The 18,917-nt window shown below is 39.8% G+C and overlaps 1 protein-coding gene across 5 annotated transcripts in view; it reads left to right on the top strand.

Annotated features, from left to right (window-relative positions):
* b3glctb (beta 3-glucosyltransferase b) overlaps positions 1–17,265 on the top strand; it is a 31,303-nt gene extending 14,038 nt beyond the window's left edge. For 4 of the 5 annotated variants that reach the window (XM_024804066.2, XM_076889252.1, XM_076889249.1 and 1 more), the window contains exons 11-16: positions 5,288–5,401; positions 10,287–10,386; positions 13,330–13,449; positions 14,168–14,312; positions 15,362–15,512; positions 15,796–17,265. In XM_024804066.2, the coding sequence (XP_024659834.2) occupies positions 5,288–5,401; positions 10,287–10,386; positions 13,330–13,449; positions 14,168–14,312; positions 15,362–15,496 (614 nt within the window). In that variant the 3' untranslated portion in view covers positions 15,497–15,512; positions 15,796–17,265. The remainder of the gene's footprint in view (positions 1–5,287; positions 5,402–10,286; positions 10,387–13,329; positions 13,450–14,167; positions 14,313–15,361; positions 15,513–15,795) is intronic. The other variant, XM_076889250.1, reaches the window with a different exon arrangement.
* The last annotated feature ends 1,652 nt before the right edge of the window (positions 17,266–18,917 follow it).

Below are 18,917 nucleotides of genomic sequence, written 5' to 3'. Positions count from 1 at the left end.
TCGGGCTAGCGATATTGCGAGCCCTGTATCTGATTGAGGAATCACTCATCTTTGGAAAAGAGAGTTTATTACAGAGAAATGGCTCTTTCCAAATTAAAAGCTATACTATCCGCTTCTTCTGGGCTATATTCTCAGCAGCATAAGGAGAATCATGTGCTAACAGCTATCTAAATGACTCGGCTAAAGTTAGTAGCATGCTTGCTTTTTTTTGTCTGCTTCCACTTGTCTTTGCACTAGGATGATGTCGGCGTAAATGTGCAGTCATATTCGTTGTGTTCCCACTAGTGCTTTCAGGTTAATCTCGTTGAAATGACCTTAACGCCACAACACGGCAAATCTCCGTTAACGAGCTACCGCCGATCGCTCCGTGCATGGCGCTAGACGGCCAACACGTTAACGAGCTAACTGCGCTAGCACACTAGTTCACACCAATGTAATTGAGCATTGCATGGCACATCCAACATACTGTTTTACTTTAGTCCATGACTCGCTTACCTTCAGGGTCATACGTCACATGAAAACCAAAATAATTCCAAACGCCAGATCTGAATGAGGGTGGGGGAGGTGCCCTGCGCTCTTCCTTCTGACTATGCTGTCTGTGTTGAGCGCTCAGTGGATCTGCGCTGGACAGTGCAGCCTAGGCGGAGTAGTCGAACACAGATTCACTGAGCGCTCAACACAGACAGCATCGTCAGAAGGAAAATTGATAAAATAAATTACAAATGTTGTATTGTTCGATACATATGCGTACCGAACCGAAAGCACTGTATCGAACGGTTCAATATCGATACGAATATCGTTGCACCCCTAACATATAAATATATATATATATATATGTATATATGTATATATACACACACACACACACACACACACATATATATATATATATATATATATATATATATATATATATATATATATATATATATATGTATATATATATATAAATAAATACAGAGACAATATAAATAAAATATACGAAGGGGATAAATAGGAATAAAATAGGAATAAAAAATAGGAATAAAATAGGAATAAAAATAAAAATACAAGTGAATTGCACATTTCAAGTATTGAGTCTGTTGCACCGTTGACTATTTACAAAAGTATTGCACAAAAGGTATTGTACAGTGAGGTGAAGAGGCACTACAGCTTAGTTGTTCCCCCCTCCTTTGTCCTCCTGTTTCCCCTCCCTCTCCCCTCCAGAGAGGAGTTAAACAGTCTGATGGCGTGTGGGACAAAGGAGTTTTTAAGTCTGTTAGTTCTTGTCTTTGGGAGAAGCAACCTGTCACTGAACAGACTCTTCTGGTTGTTAATGGCCGTGTGCAGAGGATGTCTGGCATTGTCCATAATGTCCATCAGTTTCTTTAATGTCCTTTTCTCTGCCACTGTCACCAGAGTGTCCAGCTTCATGCCGACCACAGAGCTAGCCCTCCTGATCGGTTTCTCCAGCCTGCATGAGTCCTTCTTTGCTGTGCTGCTCCCCCAGCACACCACAGCATAGAAAAGTACTCCAGCAACCACCGACTGGTAAAACATCCTCAGGAGCTTCCTGCAGATGTTAAAAGACCTCAGCCTCCTGAGGAAGTACAGTCGGCTTTGGGCTTTTTTATACAGGTGCTCTGTGTTGCATGACCAGTCCAGTTTATTGTCCACCCACAGCCCGAGGTACTTGTACTTGTTGACCACCTCCACCTCCTCCCCCTCTATCTGAACCGGCAGTGGACCTGCTCTAGACCTCCCGAAGTCCACAACCAGTTCCTTAGTCTTTGAGGTGTTGAGTTGCAGGTGGTTTGTGTGACTCCATGCGACAAAGTTCCTCACCAGACTTCTGTACTCCTCTTCCTGATCATCCCAGATACACCCCATGATGGCTGTGTCGTCTGCAAACTTCTGAATATGGCATAATTCAGAGTTGTAGCAGAAGTCAGAGGTGTACAGGGTGAAGAGAAGAGGGGACAGCACAGTTCCCTGTGGTGCTCCTGTGCTGCTGACCACAGTGTCAGACGTGATGTCCTTCAGCCTGACGTACCGTGGTCTGTCGGTGAGGTAGTCGGAGATCCAAGCCACCAGGCAGGGGTCCACCTCCATCCTGTTCAGTTTTTCTTGAAGCATACAGGGCCGGATGGTATTAAAGGCACTGGAAAAGTCAAGAAACAGGATCCTGACCGTGCCTTTTCCCCCATCCAGGTGTGAGTGGGCTCTGTGTAGGAGGTACAGGATGGCATCCTCCACTCCGACACCCGCCTTGTATGCAAACTGTAGTGGGTCCTGGGCATGTTGTACCTGTGGTCGGAGGAGGTTGAGGAAGAGCCGCTCTAGAGTCTTCATAAGATGTGACGTCAGTGCCACCGGTCGGAAGTCATTCAGCTCATTGGGCCGGTTCTTTTTGGGGACCGGGACGATGCAGGATGTCTTCCATAGGGCGGGCACTCTCCCCAGTCGCAGACTGAGGTTGAAGACTCGTTGTAGCGGCTCCCCAAGTTCAGCAGCACACGCCTTTAGCATCCTAGGACACACCTTGTCTGGGCCTGCTGCCTTTCTGGGGCGAAGCTTCCTCAGTTGTCTCCTGACCTGATCCACTGTGACACTGGGAGATGTTTGGGAGGAGGGGAGGGGGGAGATGTCTTGCTGCTGAGAGAGGGATTGGAGGAGGGGGGTGTCATGGTGTCAGGAAGGGGGGGAAGCGAGGGAGGTAGGAGAGTGGGGATTGGACTCTGTAGAGAAGGTGAGGGTGGGGGGGTTGTGGGCTGGTCAAACCTGTTGAAGAAGTTGTTAAGTTTGTTTGCCTTCTCCACAGTCCCCCCCACTGTGCTTTTCTTGGTGTTGTGGCCTGTGATGGTTTTCACACCATACTTAAATATACCTCTGGCGTAAATGTGCCTGTCAAGCACATTGTGTTTCAATTTTAAGGATTTACATATCAGTGAAACTAAAGAAAACATCTGGTCTTTTATAGGTTCTGCATGTTGCTATCTGTGTCTTTATGTATTTATCATTTATTTATTTAATATTTCCATCAAATTAAAAGGTTAAAGTGTTGATAATCAAATGCGCTTGATTAACTGAAGTATGAGCGACTCTATAACATGGCTTCAGTTAAACATGTTCAGTCTTTTTATAATTGTACTGCTGTTAACTTTAACATTTAACAAGTACGGCTTGTGCAGAATTGTTCTTTTCTCTAAAAAGAACATGGTGCTATGACTTAGGTTTGCAAAGTGGCATCTGAACAAAGCACAAGACTTATAGAACAGTAGGCCTCATTCATTAATGTGCATGGAATCATTCTTATTCTTACCTTGTTCACAAGAAATGTGTTTGCATGAAGATTCACTAACAGATTCATTACATGTGCGCAATGGCCAATTTTGTTCTTACCACACTACACGTGTTGCAGGCTGCAACTGCAGGCTTCTATTTGTCGCCCCCAATCTGTATACCGTATGCTTAACATCATGTAATAGAGATTGAGTCCCAAAAGGTTGATTCTGTTCATCTGGACGTAGCATTTTCAGTGGGAGAAACGTTTTGTCACTCAGCCACTGAATGAACAATGGGCTGGGAGTTCCTCGATCATTAATATGGAAATTGTCATGAACATTGGTCAATAGCCACTGATCAATGGCCATGAGTACCATTCACAAAGAGTTGGGGCATGGCTGCAATGACAGATTTAGCCTTAGGCCTCCTCCTCGATTCAGGGATGGTCTTTCACTTTTCATGTAACAGCCCATCGTTCATTCAGTTATTGTGCAAATGTGCTGTTTATAAAGTTGGGGAAACCTGCAGTCAGCTGAGACTGAAGAAGGATGAGTGACGAAACGTTTCTCCCACTGAAAACGCTACGTCATCAACTACGAATCAGCCTTTTGGGATTTACTCACCTGGATAATTGAGCATGCATCGAGACAATAGAGACTGAGGTGTAAGGGCAGGGATAGCTCAGTAGGTAGAGTGGTGGCCCCATGATCGGAAGGTCGGGGGTTCGACTCCACTGAACGGCTACCCTGAGGTACCCCTGAGCAAGGTACCGTCCCTACACACTGCTCCCCGGGCGCTGCATTGGTGGCTGCCCACTGCTTCACTGGGTGAATGGGTTAAATGCAGAGGAACTATTTCCCTATGGGGACTAACACGCACACTTTACTTTACTTTAAGTAAAGAGACTGGCTTAGCTAAGGTAAAAAAGAAACATGAGAAAGTTTCCTGAAGAAACTTATATAAAACTGTCGGAGAAGGAAGCGCAGGAATCCACAGGAGTTATGAGAGGTTGAAACAAACAAGTAAATGAAGGAGGAAAAAAACCTGAGCGATGCTCTGGCTGAATATCGATACACTCGCTAACCAATAAATTGATGAATCACTGATCTTTTTGTGTGAAATGTTTACACACATTTACGCACAGGTTTGTGTGTATGCACTGGTTATAAATTAGGCCCACTGAGCTGACAGTGAACTTCTCTGTATACCCAAACACTCTAGAGTCAGATGTTGTGTCCAACAAATAAAGTTTTACTGCCTGAAAATTAAATAAGTAGAGCAAAAATCACCCACAACAATCTCAGAATCTTTTAAAGTCATGCAGCAAAATTTAAATTATAGTTACTAAAAGTGGTTCTGCGAGTCATAGAATCACGATTTGTACATAGTTTCTCTTTTAGTTTAGTTTTTGTGTTTATGTCTTATTCATCTGAGGTTCTCTTTTATTAATTTTGAGACCAGGCAAATATCGAATTATTCATTTATTTATTTTTTCATCGTGTTCTGAGATTTAAAACATTAAAAGAGGGAATCCCTTTTTTTAATGACTGTACTTCATTGCCTTTAATAATTATACTTTTACAACATTTTGTCCACTGTGATCATTTTAAAAACAAGTGATTGAGACACACAGGAATAATAACAATGCAACTCAGATATAATAATATATTTCAGTATATTAAAGTTTTTGTATTTGTAATAATTTGTGCAATTATTCAAAGCACTGATGCTCTGTACAAGTGAATAATTAGTGGATGTGTTTCAGAATAAATTAAGGTAAGATGAGTCCCCCTTACCATGGATCACTTTTAAGTTATTACTTTGTAGGTTTTTTGTGTCATGTCTAAAGACTAAAGACTATAAATTATAGTCTATTAATTAAATAGAAGCTTTGCCTGCCATCAATCAGTGCTTCACTAGTCATAGCTACTGTATATATATCTGTTTGTATGTGTCTACAGCTCAGTGGTGAAGGCTTAATGTTGTTGCAGGTTCGGTTATCTTTCCCCATTCATTTCCACAGTACCAGTGGTGAAGGCGACCTGGGAGAAAGAGTCTGGGTTTTTAGAGTATTATAGCGATGTTACTGATGCCTCCATACCAACAGTCAGTTTGGGAGTGTCCAATACTGAGAGGGGTAAGTTCATTAGCAGCAACAATTTTTACTGATAACTGCTGGATACAGATCAGAATATTCAATTACATTTTATTCATACAGCATCAATTCACAACAGTCACCTCAAGGAGGTTTATATTGTAAAGTAAAGAGTCTACAATATTAGAATGAAACCCCAACAATCATGTGATGCACCGTATTGTGTGTGTATAACCTCTTTTTAGGTTTTGTGGATATTATACATGGTTATGCTGAGAATATGTCAGCCAGTTTCCACTGGAAATGCCTTTTGGTTAAACTGTCAGCAAGGAATTTGCATTTGCACTGTTAAATTTTTATGTAACCTTAATGCACATAAAAAACTATGGAAGCCCGTTTCCGCCACAAAAAAAAAAAAAAAAAGGATCCATAACTCAAAATTTCGAGTTATTTTCTCGAAATTTTGAGTTATTTTCTCGAAATTTCGACATATTAACTCAAAAATTTGAGAAAAGCAACTCGAAATTTCGAGTTAGCGCTGCCAATCAGTAATCTACGTGAATGACGTCATTTCCATGTTACCCGGAAGCTGAAGCCCTCAGCTACAAATGCTACAGCTAAGCTACCGGTATTACATCCAGTCGTGAATGCACAGATTGCTGAGTGTTTTCAGCCTGGCTTCACAAATGATGAAATCCCTGTGTTATTAGCTGAATCACATGGTGTTACTATCAGCAAACATACTTTAATTTGTTGGGATCCGTTTTTGAGTGCGCGGTCCTGCGCCATATGCTTCCGGGTAACAAGAAAGCGACCTCATTCACGTATATTTTTGATTGGCAGAGCTAACTCGAAATTTTGAGAAAAGTAACTCGAAATTTCGAGTTATATTTCTCGAAATTTCGAGTTATGGATACTAGCTTTTTTTTTTTTTTTTAGTGGCGGAAACGGGCTTCCATAAAAAACAGCTGCTTGTTTAAGTGAAAATACATTAATGGGTTTTTTGCACTAGTAAAGTTGTGGAGTTGTAAAGTATTTTGTCTAATGTCAATTATATCGTCAGTTATATCATTATCGCAAATTTTCAAATGTTTATCGTGATAAATATTTTTGGTCGTATCGCCCTGCTCTACTCTGATCTTCCTGGAGCTGATCATTGACTGAGTCTTTGCCCTCCTGGCTATTGTTCATTCCTTTCAGATGGTAGTCTTCAGTTTTCTTCCACGTCTCTCTGGTTTGGCTTTGCATTTTAAAGCATTGGAGATCGTTTTAGCTGAGCAGCCTATCATTTTCTGCACTTCTTTACATGTTTTTCCCTCTACAATCAATGTTTTGATTAAAGCATGGTGTTCTGAACAATGTCGGGCACGACCCATCTTTCTCAGGTTTTCAGAGAGAATTGCATGTAAAACACGTGCTGGCTTCATGCTTAAATAAGTTCCATGTGAATGACACCTGTTTCTTCACATAATGAATGACCTTACTGATTGGACTCCATACTGCTATTATTTTGAACATGCCCCTTTCACTTAATTATTTAATTACACAGACTCAGGTGCATCCATATCATGAATGTTGGGTCTGTTGGTCTCTCTGACTCTACTACACCTACTGGTAAATTATTTGCCATGTAATAATACGATTTCTACCAAAAAGATCGTGGCTCGGCTCGAACTGACAGTCTTGGTCGTTGTGTCCTTGGGCAAAACGCTTCACCAGTTGCCTACTGGTGGTGGTCAAAGGGCCCGGTGGCGCCAGTGTCCGGCAGCCTCGCCTCTGTCAGTGTGCCCCAGGGTGGCTGTGGCTACAATGTAGCTTGCCATCACCAGTGTGTGAATGTGTGTGTGAATGGGTGGATGAATGAATGTGTAAAGCGCTTTGGAGTCCTTAGGGACTTGTAAAGCGCTATACAGGGAGTGCAGAATTATTAGGCAAGTTGTATTTTTGAGGAATAACTTTATTATTGAACAACAACCATGTTCTCAATGAACCCAAAAAACTCATTAAAATCAAAGCTGAATGTTTTTGGAAGTAGTTCTTAGTTTGTTTTTAGTTTTAGCTATTTTAGGGGGATATCTGTGTGTGCAGGTGACTATTACTGTGCATAATTATTAGGCAACTTAACAAAAAACAAATATATACCCATTTCAATTATTTATTTTTACCAGTGAAACCAATATAACATCTCCACATTCACAAATATACATTTCTGACATTCAAAAACAAAACAAAAACAAATCAGCGACCAATATAGCCACCTTTCTTTGCAAGGACACTCAAAAGCCTGCCATCCATGGATTCTGTCAGTGTTTTGATCTGTTCACCATCAACATTGCGTGCAGCAGCAACCACAGCCTCCCAGACACTGTTCAGAGAGGTGTACTGTTTTCCCTCCTTGTAAATCTCACATTTGATGATGGACCACAGGTTCTCAATGGGGTTCAGATCAGGTGAACAAGGTGGCCATGTCATTAGTTTTTCTTCTTTTATACCCTTTCTTGCCAGCCACGCTGTGGAGTACTTGGACGCGTGTGATGGAGCATTGTCCTGCATGAAAATCATGTTTTTCTTGAAGGATGCAGACTTCTTTCTGTACCACTGCTTGAAGAAGGTGTCTTCCAGAAACTGGCAGTAGGACTGGGAGTTGAGCTTGACTCCATCCTCAACCCAAAAAGGCCCCACAAGCTCATCTTTGATGATACCAGCCCAAACCAGTACTCCACCTCCACCTTGCTGGCGTCTGAGTCGGACTGGAGCTCTCTGCCCTTTATCAATCCAGCCACGGGCCCATCCATCTGGCCCATCAAGACTCACTCTCATTTCATCAGTCCATAAAACCTTAGAAAAACCAGTCTTGAGATATTTCTTGGCCCAGTCTTGACGTTTCAGCTTGTGTGTCTTGTTCAGTGGCGGTCGTCTTTCAGCCTTTCTTACCTTGGCCATGTCTCTGAGTATTGCACACCTTGTGCTTTTGGGCACTCCAGTGATGTTGCAGCTCTGAAATATGGCCAAACTGGTGGCAAGTGGCATCTTGGCAGCTGCACGCTTGACTTTTCTCAGTTCATGGCCAGTTATTTTGCGCCTTGGTTTTTCCACACGCTTCTTGCGACCCTGTTGACTATTTTGAATGAAACGCTTGATTGTTCGATGATCACGCTTCAGAAGCAATTTTGAGACTGCTGCATCCCTCTGCAAGATATCTCACTATTTTTGACTTTTTTGAGCCTGTCAAGTCCTTCTTTTGACCCATTTTGCCAAAGGAAAGGACGTTGCCTAATAATTATGCACACCTGATATAGGGTGTTGATGTCATTAGACCACACCCCTTCTCATTACAGAGATGCACATCACCTAATATGCTTAATTGGTAGTAGGCTTTCGAGCCTATACAGCTTGGAGTAAGACAACATGCATGAAGAGGATGATGTGGACAAAATACTCATTTGCCTAATAATTCTGCACTCCCTGTACAAATACAGGCCATTTACCACAACTCTGGTTAGTCACATTGGACTGCTATTATTTTGAACACAACTGTACATCACTTAAAGTCCAATAACCAAACTTTTAAACTTTGTGAAAAGCCTTCCCAGAAGTGTTAAAGCTATTATATCTCCAAAGGGTGGGCCGGCATCATAGTAAACCCTATGGATTAAGAATGGGTTGTCAAGTTCATATGCATGTGACAGCAGACAAATATATAATAGCAATATAGTGTACGGATCCGGCTTTTAGGAAAACTCCCCGTTTACATGAACAAATTGGAATCTATCAGATAGCTATGAATCTATGTTGTGTTCTAATCTCTGTGGTCACATATTGGGGTCATTGGTATTGAATGCTGCGCTGAGGTCTAACGGAACAAGCACAGAGATGTGTCCCCTGTCAGAGGTCAGATGAAGATCATTTGTAGCTTAAAATTGTTGGGAAGACTAGTCAGATTGTGTAGACACTCCAGAATATGCATTAATAAAGTCATCACGAAACTACCTACATGACAATAAGAAAGGCAGAGTTGGTCATAAGCCAAAAATGCACTTTATGTTTCGTACTATTTAGGAGATGCTGGTATGCTGAGAAATATGGCAAACATTGTGCCTGATTTGTATCAGCATTTATGCAAGTGTCGTCTGATCATGCTCAGTGAAACATGGAACACATTTGGGGATACTGGAGCACAATGTTGCCCTGAGCTGCAGGCATAAAAGCTGCAAGTGTTAAAGTTAATGAAGGAAAATTTAAAGCTCCTGGTCCCTGGCTCACCTCTGCACAGCTGGCTAATCACAGGATGTAATAGCTCCTTTCCTGAGGACTGAAGTATCGAGCTCCATATTTCCTGTCCTTACACATTTGAAGTGCACCACAGTCAGTCTATGAGCAGACAAATCAAAAGACAGTCTGATTTAATCAGTTAACTGGCTGTTAGCGGTGAAAAGAAGTGTGTATGTCACCTAATCTTTGTCATAATAGGCGCTCGAGCAAAAAATACTAAACAGAGCTTCTGTGAAAAAGACACGGACACCAGTTTTATCTCTCTAATGATATCACTCTTGTCTGAGATGCACCTTTGTGCTTTACTTGAAGTCCATTCACATGGAAGGGAGTTGCACATCCATCTATTCCTCATATCTATGCTTTCTCCTCTTGCACTTTGTCCACAACCTTTTCTTGGCTCTACTTTGTCATTTCACACACATGCAGGTGCTTTTGCTCATTCTTCCAATTCTCCCCATTTTTTATCATTTTGTAAACATTTTCTTCCATTTTATTGAAACACAACATTAACAAGTGCACTAAGAGAGGACAGCTCATCCAAAGGTCATGACCTTGACATGATTATCAACCAAAATAAATCAGCTCGAGCTGTTATTGAATGTGATGTTGAATCTTTTTCACATTTTCTTCTGTATATTTTATTCCCCTAAAGGACACTGTGGGAAGACGTTTGCAATCTTGAGGCGGTTTTTAGGCAAAGCTGTGCCGAAAGCCGATTGGCTGCTCATCGTTGATGATGATACTCTCATCAGGTAAGCTGGAAAATATTTTTTCTCTTTATTTAACACACACAGAAATTAATACATTGATATATCTATGGGCTCAAAATGTGACAGTCTTCATTACAAAGCTTTCTTCGTTATGAATTAGCATACATGTTTTTATTGAACATTTGAAGAACCAGCAAAAAAAACAAACTCTTGTAGAGGACATAAAGTCAGAGATAGAAAAGACAAGGAGCAGGTGCATCTAGTACAGGTAGAGCTGCTGCAAAAACCCACAGAGCCCAGCAGCCAGCGTAACAAATTCTGGATCCTTTGCTTTTAGTTAGCATTAGCAGCACATCCTGCGTCCGATGTGAAAGGACTTTTATGCTGCGCACTGTGACTCACAGCAATGGTCCTGGGTCAGCCCTGACTTTGTGTTAAACTAATCCTAAAGTAATAATGGTATTTCTAGCCACTGATATACCACAACTTTTTCCTTTCAACAGCTACTGAAAGTTAGGGGACCTAGCTGCTATCGGATATTTATATAGCGATCCTCCAGCTTCAAACTGTATCACCCTTCAAGGACCTGCAGTTCAAAAAAGCGCCCCCCCGACAGCCAAACCCATCTGTTCTCTGATTGGATTGTTACATTTGTGATTGACATGACATTGACCAATCAGATGAAAGGAAGAAAAATAGGGTCAAAATCCGTACTTGTAACTTGCAGGGGTCTTGCAAGTCCACACACAAATCTTTTTTACGCACGCACAAATCTTTTTTACACATACAAATCTTTTTTACGCACACACAAATCTTTTTTACGCACACACAAATCTTTTTTACGCACACACAAATCTTTTTTACACATACAAATCTTTTTTACGCACACACAAATTCTTTTTACACATACAAATCTTTTTTACGCACACACAAATCTTTTTTACAAGTACAAAATATTTATGACCACATTTTGAGCCCATATATATCACAATACAATGTTATGAATAAAATAAAAAGCTACAGCCAGTCAGCCAGTAACTATAATCATGAAAGTTGTTTATAAAAAGGTTTATAATGTACTTTTTCATTCTAATCTGCATATTTAATATGAAATGCAAAAAAAAAGAAGTATTGTAGTGAAGTTTGCAAAAAAGTCCCCAATGTTAATCTTGTGTATCCTCCTATCCTGAATATATGGCCACAATGTCTAATGTCTAATGTTTCAATTCAACTGTTTTTAGTATCATTTACACTGTTGTATAAAATCAAACATGTAGCCCTGCACACTGGATTTGAGCGTCACGCCTTAAAATAGGATGCCACAGTTGAAAAAAGTCAGTGTGGGGCATTTCTTGCCTCTTAGGTAATCCACAATCAACTGTAAATACTATTATTGCAAAATGCAAGTAATCAGGAACCACAGCAGCTCAGCCGTAGCAGAAACCACGTAAAGTTACAGTGCAGACTCATCGAACGCTGTGGTCTCCGACACTCAATAACTGCAGGGCTCCAAACATCCTCTGGCATGAGCAAAAAACTGGCCCAGTACTTTTTTCTATTTATAGTGTATATGTATACTAGGAGTGGGGGAAAAAATCGATTCTGTGTAGTATCGTGATATTTTGTTTGCTAATAATGTATCGATAAAAGGACAGCAGAAATCGATATTTTGTTACAAAAAAGGTTTTTGTGCTCTGACTTCAGAGACTTTTTCTGAGCAAAAATCCTGACATTCCTTCACTGTCCAAATGTGTTTAACTTTTTTTATGGCAGCAATAAACATAAGAGTTTACTTATTTTAATTTAAGACATGTTTTATTTTAATTAAGTTTAAAACTTTTTTATTTAATGTAAAATTATATTTTGTTTTAATTTACTTTCAAATTCTTCAATTGCTGAATGGGCTGCAGTTTTCATAAATTGCATAGTTCAGAATAGCTATAATTGTACCAGATGGTTACATTCAGTTAAGTTGGACTAGACTGTAATACAAACCGTTCAGTTTGTCAACAATAAAACTGACTGAAATGAGAGAAAGACTGAGTGTGAGACTTTGATATTAGATAAAATGAATATTGATAAAGTTTACCTTTATGTACAGAATCTGAATATCGCAAAATATTTTAAAAAATTGCAATAATATCGTATCGTGCGTTAAGTATTGTGAGAATATCGTATCGTGGGATGTATAGTGATTCCCACCTCTAATGTATACTGTAGCATAGAAAACATGTCTGTTTGGGTTGCTGCCTTTCAATTGATCCTTATATCATAATGTTGTTACTTGTTGTTACTAAGATTAACTTCCACAATGTCACAATCTGGCTGAAGCACACTGCGTGGCCTTTGAATAGTGGACCCAAACGCACACACAATGGAACATGGAACGTAATTTGATTTAACAAAAGGCGAGCTGTTTTATAAGGCTGATGAAAAGGTACAGACAAAGGGCAAGGCAAACCGATGCAAAACTAAGCATTAACCTAAACTGGGTAAACTAAAATAGAACATGAAAAACTTTGACATGAACAAACCAGGACATGGATACATGAAACCCAGAAACATGGCTTGAAACAACAGACGACCTGACAATGAATGCATGACAGCAGACTACATAAATACATACGAGGCAGACGAGGAGAAAGGAAACACACGTGGAACACAGCTAATTGGAATGAACATAATGACGCGACAGGGAGAGGGAAACTAAACTCAATGAACATGGGACAGACCTCTTCAAAATAAAACAGGAAACATAACGAGACGCAGACATGGCAATGCGAGCCTGACGACATAGACGTGAAACACACGACAGACGTAGATGTGGACTTAACGTGACGGACGGACGAGGAACACGGACACTGTAAAAACATACAGAGGGAAAAGGGGACTGGAGATGAGACATGGACATAACTAATATTTTATTGTAGGCATGTAGGTACTACGTATGCTATGCAAACTTTCTCTCTCTTGGTCCACCAACAGTTTACCCCGGTTGAGACAGTTGCTGCGTTGCTATGACCCAAAGGAAGCAGTGAGCCTGGGGGAAAGATATGGCTATGGCTTGACCCAGAAGGGATACAGCTACACCACCGGAGGAGGAGGGTGAGGCTGGGTCAGATGATATTTTTGGGTTGTCGGTGTTAATGATTGTTGAGCCAAAACATGCAAAACCTTGTGTGAAAATTTGAACATTACTGATTTTTCTTTATTTAACATTAGAGGCAATAGTTGTACCTTAGCTATTACATAGCTACAATCAGATACAAGCAAGGCATGGCATCAAGGCCCATATTAGCTGGAACCAGTAATTTTTTTTCTGTTACATTGTACTTCTCCGTTGGCTTTGGTCTCAATTTGCATTAAAAGAGCCAGACCATAGTAAAAGGGAGTTAAAGCTGTTAGGCTGTGTGAGGATTTACCAGTGTTGCAATAAAGCAAAAATAAATGTTGCAATACAAACTCTATGCTTCTTACACGGGGTTTGTCCCAAAACCTTTGGCTTTCCTTGCAGTTTTCATGTCAGCTTTGAATTAAATACTGATAATAATATAACCACATTCTTCTGTGCATTATGTAATCCAGTCAAATGTTTTTTGCACATTTGTTCTTGTTGAAAATCTTTAACTGATGACTAAAATAAAAATAGTTTTTGGAGGGGTTAATGTATACATACCTAATATGCCTACATAGTAAGAACATAACACACACACACTGAACACCGTGTGTGTGTGTGTGTGTGTGTGTGTGTGACTGTGTGTGTGTGTGTGTGTGTGTGTGTGTGTGTGTGTGTGTGTGTGTGTGTGTGTGTGTGTGTGTGAAGGATGGTGCTCAGCAGGACGGCGGTGTCCAGGCTGCTTTCCAGTAGTTGTGGTTGCTACAGCGATGATGCTCCTGATGACATGGTGCTGGGCAGGTGCTTCACTACGCTCGGTGTTCCCATTACACACAGTCCACTATTCCACCAGGTAGAGAGCAACACACACACGCACGTGTTCTTGTCACGGTGAACAGCTCTCTTGATGACGTTGTTTTTATTTTTATGAGAGTTGTAAAATAGAATAGAATAGAATTCAACTTTATTGTCATTGCACATGCACAGGTACAGGGCAACGAAATGCAGTTTGCATCCATCCAGAAGTGCTTTAGTGATATAGATATATTACAATATATATTAGCAATAATATAGATATGTAAGTATATTACAGAAATGGGTCTAAAACTTCCTGGGAAAGCAATGCGTAAATTAATTTGGTCTGTTTAAGCAGGTCAGCTGAACACAGAAAATGTGTGACAGATGTAAAGCATGAAGTTTTAATTAAACAGTAAATATCTGCTTGACTTAAATAGGAATCGTTTTTTTAAGAGCAGCTGCTTATGAACTTAAAATCTATTGTAATGTTTTCATTTACTGGAGCACCAATTTAATATGAGGCTGTTTAGTAAAAATAAATCCAAAGTGCTAAAGTTTAAGACGTGTGGGTAGGAGAATAGAAGAAGAGCCTTTCAAACCATTTCTGTCTTTGTTTTCTTGCTTTTGCGAAGTGACTCACACCTTGATTAAATGCACAGAGACGCCACTTAAATGAGCCCAAATTGCCCCAAGTGTTAATGAAGACATTAACCTTTACTTAGGACCAGATGATGCAGAGTGTGATACTCTCTTCCTGTTTGCCTTGTTTAAATGAAGGTCAATTAGAGAGACCCAGAGAATGCCATGTGGTTCTGCTTTCCTAACAGAGTGCTGAACCTCGCAACCCGAGAGAAACAATCTGTTTGCCACGTAGAAAAATAATTGAGACATTAATCATTTTGTCCCAGAAGCTTGCAGCTTTGTAATTAAACTGGTGGGGCTTTTTGAATTTTATTCTTGTGTTTTCTGCCTGTTAATTATAGTTTAACTTATGATTATGCGCTTACTGCTGGCTCTTTGAGATAATACAGATATCCTTGTTCTGTGGATAGGCGTGCGGGGCACACGCACAGACAGACAAACCGCTTGTCCTTGATATTTCAGGCCCGACCAGATGACTACTCCGAGGAAATGATCTCCACGCAGCACGCCATCTCCTTCCACAAGCACTGGAATGTAGATCCCGTGGCTGTCTACAGATACTGGCTGCAGGACACGCGACCACGAGATGAACTGTAGAAACTGTGTTTATGCAGTAAGTATGTCGTAGACAAGAATCAGTAACCACTGTTAAGGCTGCTGTAACATCCAGATAATGTGGGGAATTTGCCACATTTGTTTTGACATTGGTGTGTAGACTTTTGAGATCCCAATAAACAGATCTGACGAATCCCACCGCTGCATTTGGCAACAAATGCTCCGTAGCTCAGTACACACACTGGTCCAAGGAGTAAAATAATACTATTTTACCTCAGACACAAAGCTAGTCGCTGCTGTGGGTCATTCAGCTCATTGATATTATTTCTCTACCTCCACAGTTTCAACTCTGCCAACAAGAGCTCGAAATGTACGAAAGTGGTGGTGATACAGCTTCAACTCCTGGATCAAAGCATGAAATTCTCCCTGCTGCTGCCTTCTTGTAAGACGTGGATTGAACCAAATTCTTAGTCTCTTCCTTTTCTTCTTTAGAAAAGGGTCGGCTCATCATTGCTTGATGTTGACTTCTGTTTTTCACTGTACGTTTTTTTTTGTAGGACAAATTTTCAGCAAAAACGCAACGCATTCGACATGCTATATACATTACGCGACACGTTTGAATCTGGACATTTAACCATTGTTTATTTGCAACGCACTCTGTGAGTAATGGACTTCAGACTAAAAGTTTGATGAATGCACTTTGTGATGATGGTAAAGTGAGGAGGAATTTGCCCAACATGTGATATTTTGCAGAATTAGGATCCAGAGTCGGACAAAGTAAACAAACAAAATATTAATAGGTCACAAGCAGTGTTGGTCAAGTTACTTAAAAATAGTAATTAGTTGAAAAAAAAACTTCTCCAAGAATGTAATCCTGTTACTTTACTGATTACTTATTTTCAAAAGTAATGAGTTACTTTATTATTTAGTTACTTTAAAAAAAACAAAAACATAATAAAGCACTAGACCTTTCTGCCCAATTCTATTTATTTCTGCATAATCCATCATATAAAATGTAATCAAATGAAAAAGTCTGTTTTTAAAACTTTTTATTAGTTTTAATCTTTTGACTTTATGCACATTGCATCAGACAAAAATTAAATTATATGCAACAGTCTTTGACTTGAAGAAATTTGTTTAACATTTAAACCTATTTTCTGCATATTCCAGCATATAAAATAAAAATAATGTTTTGTGTTTACACTCGCTTTTTCAGATAGATGCAAGTAAAACAGCAAAAAATGAATAAAATCAAAGATTCCGCAGCACTAAGTCCCGTCACTCTCAACTCTATTGTCACCTCTTTACTCGTTACTTTACTTTACTTACTTTACTCGTTAATATGTTACTGCCCATCTCTGGTCACAAGCAAAAGTCCAAAACACACTCGGCATCTGAAAACTCCAGGTAACAAACAGAAGGGTATCAACAGAGGAAGTTCAACAAAGCCAAAGAATGCCTGACGACTGCAGTCATCAGCTTTTTCTGCTTAAGGACCAAGAAGTCAAACTAATATACTTGGAATAATAAAGCAAAGAAAAACTGGAATCAAACACAGAACAGCTGAAAACCTGTCCAAAAGGGCAAAATTAAAGCCACAAATCCCACAGACTATTACACAAAATCGGACAGCGATTTGTGTGAATTTGTCCAGTTTTGACGTATTTTCTGGTCAGCATAGACAAAAGTTGGAGGACATGATAATTTTTTCCTATTTCTTGGTTAAAGACTAGCTGTTGCCTGGATTGTGAAAACTTGTTAACTTTGTGTTGTAAAATTAGATTATTTATTTATTTTGGGGGGGGGGGGGGGGGTTCGGTCTGAAACCTGAAAAAAGACGATTTGAGATCAGTCTCATAAAGTACACTAATTACCATTTCATATGTCATCACTATACAGAAAGATTCTGAAATGCACACTGTGAAGACTATTTATCTGTACAGTAAATTCCACGTGTGCATATTTTTGTCTATTTTCTTTGAATAAATCTGAAAATCTGAGGTTCAGTTGAAGTAAGCAGAACTTTATTTTTGATGTGTGAACGGCAGCACTGTGCGAATGTGGGTCAGTTAAAGAGTTGCCATCAGAGGTGACGAGATGAATTAAAATGTAATGTTTCATCCATTGTGTGGAAATGTTGGCGTGTTAACTGAAAATCTGCCATGTCTTTAAATTAACTTTTGAGGTTTTTTCGTAATGTTGAAATAAATATTCAGGAACATTTAACAAAGCCTTTTTATTTTTTGTTGAGTTACTGACATTAAGAATTGTTGTATTATGTGTGGCGGCGGATCCAGATGTAGACTCGTGAAATAAACAGATCTTTATTTTTGAAATCTAGTAAAAAAATCCAAACATGAAGACACACGAGAGGAGACGAACCGAGTACCAACAATGCAACACGACAAAGAGCACAACAGAGGGAGGATTTAAAAACACAAGACTAATCGGAGATGCGAAAAAAAAGGAAAACACAAGTGAAACTCACAAAAGGAGAGACTATCAAAATAAAAAGGTAACTAACATCTAACAGAGAAACACAGACACTGGAAACACAAGAGGGCAGGAAATCTGAAACTCAGGGAATTAACATCAGCTGCGATGACAAATTATCAATAAAACAACCAAACCAGAGAGGAAAATCATGGAAAACAAAATATAAAACAAAACATATAAAACAACAATAAACAAAATATAAACCAGAATATGAAACTAACCAGCAAGAAGGAAAAACAACACATAACAATAAACAGAAATAAAATGTTGAACTCAAACCAGAGTCCAAACCTGGCATTATGATAAGTGCAGAATTGAACAGTTCTTTTTTCTGCTGGTAAGATTTGCTGGAAAACTAGATTTGGTTTTAAGATTCGAAGAAATTATTCCTCACAAGGTCATATAATGAAACTAAAGGGGTAAATAATACATGAATGAATGAATAAATAATGCAGTCGCCCAAACAAAGCTATTATTCATAGTGTGGACGTGGATTCAGTAGCCTGAGGGGGAAATTCCTTCAAAGCTTGTTGGTAAGGCACTAATAAAATATCCGACTGACACGCTGGCTTTTTGTGACTTTTGTTTTGTGTCGAATTCGCATCTCGTCTGAAATTCTTCTTTCTTTTGTCTGTCTCGCCATATATAAGTATTTGAGTATCACGCTGGGGGCACCGCTCCTGGATGATATTACAGCAAACTCATCATTTTCTCTGCCTGGGGCTGTGTGCCGTTTATTTTTTCCTGGCTCATCACATCCTTGAGGCCAAAATCCCCCGAGAGGCAGCTTGGCGCCATGTCACTGTGACAGTAATTTTTTGGAACAGGGGCCACAGTGGGGGCTGTGTATCATGGTAGACCCTTATATTCAGCATGAATTCTTGCAGAAGTAATGAATTCATCACATTGACGTTATTCATCCGAGGAAAATTGGTTGATTTAGACACGGTTTCGGAGTCCTTTGCTC

The sequence above is a fragment of the Maylandia zebra genome, linkage group LG10 (assembly GCF_041146795.1).
Source record: "Maylandia zebra isolate NMK-2024a linkage group LG10, Mzebra_GT3a, whole genome shotgun sequence".
Classification (NCBI taxonomy): domain Eukaryota; kingdom Metazoa; phylum Chordata; class Actinopteri; order Cichliformes; family Cichlidae; genus Maylandia; species Maylandia zebra.
This window is presented reverse-complemented; position numbering and strand designations above follow the sequence as displayed.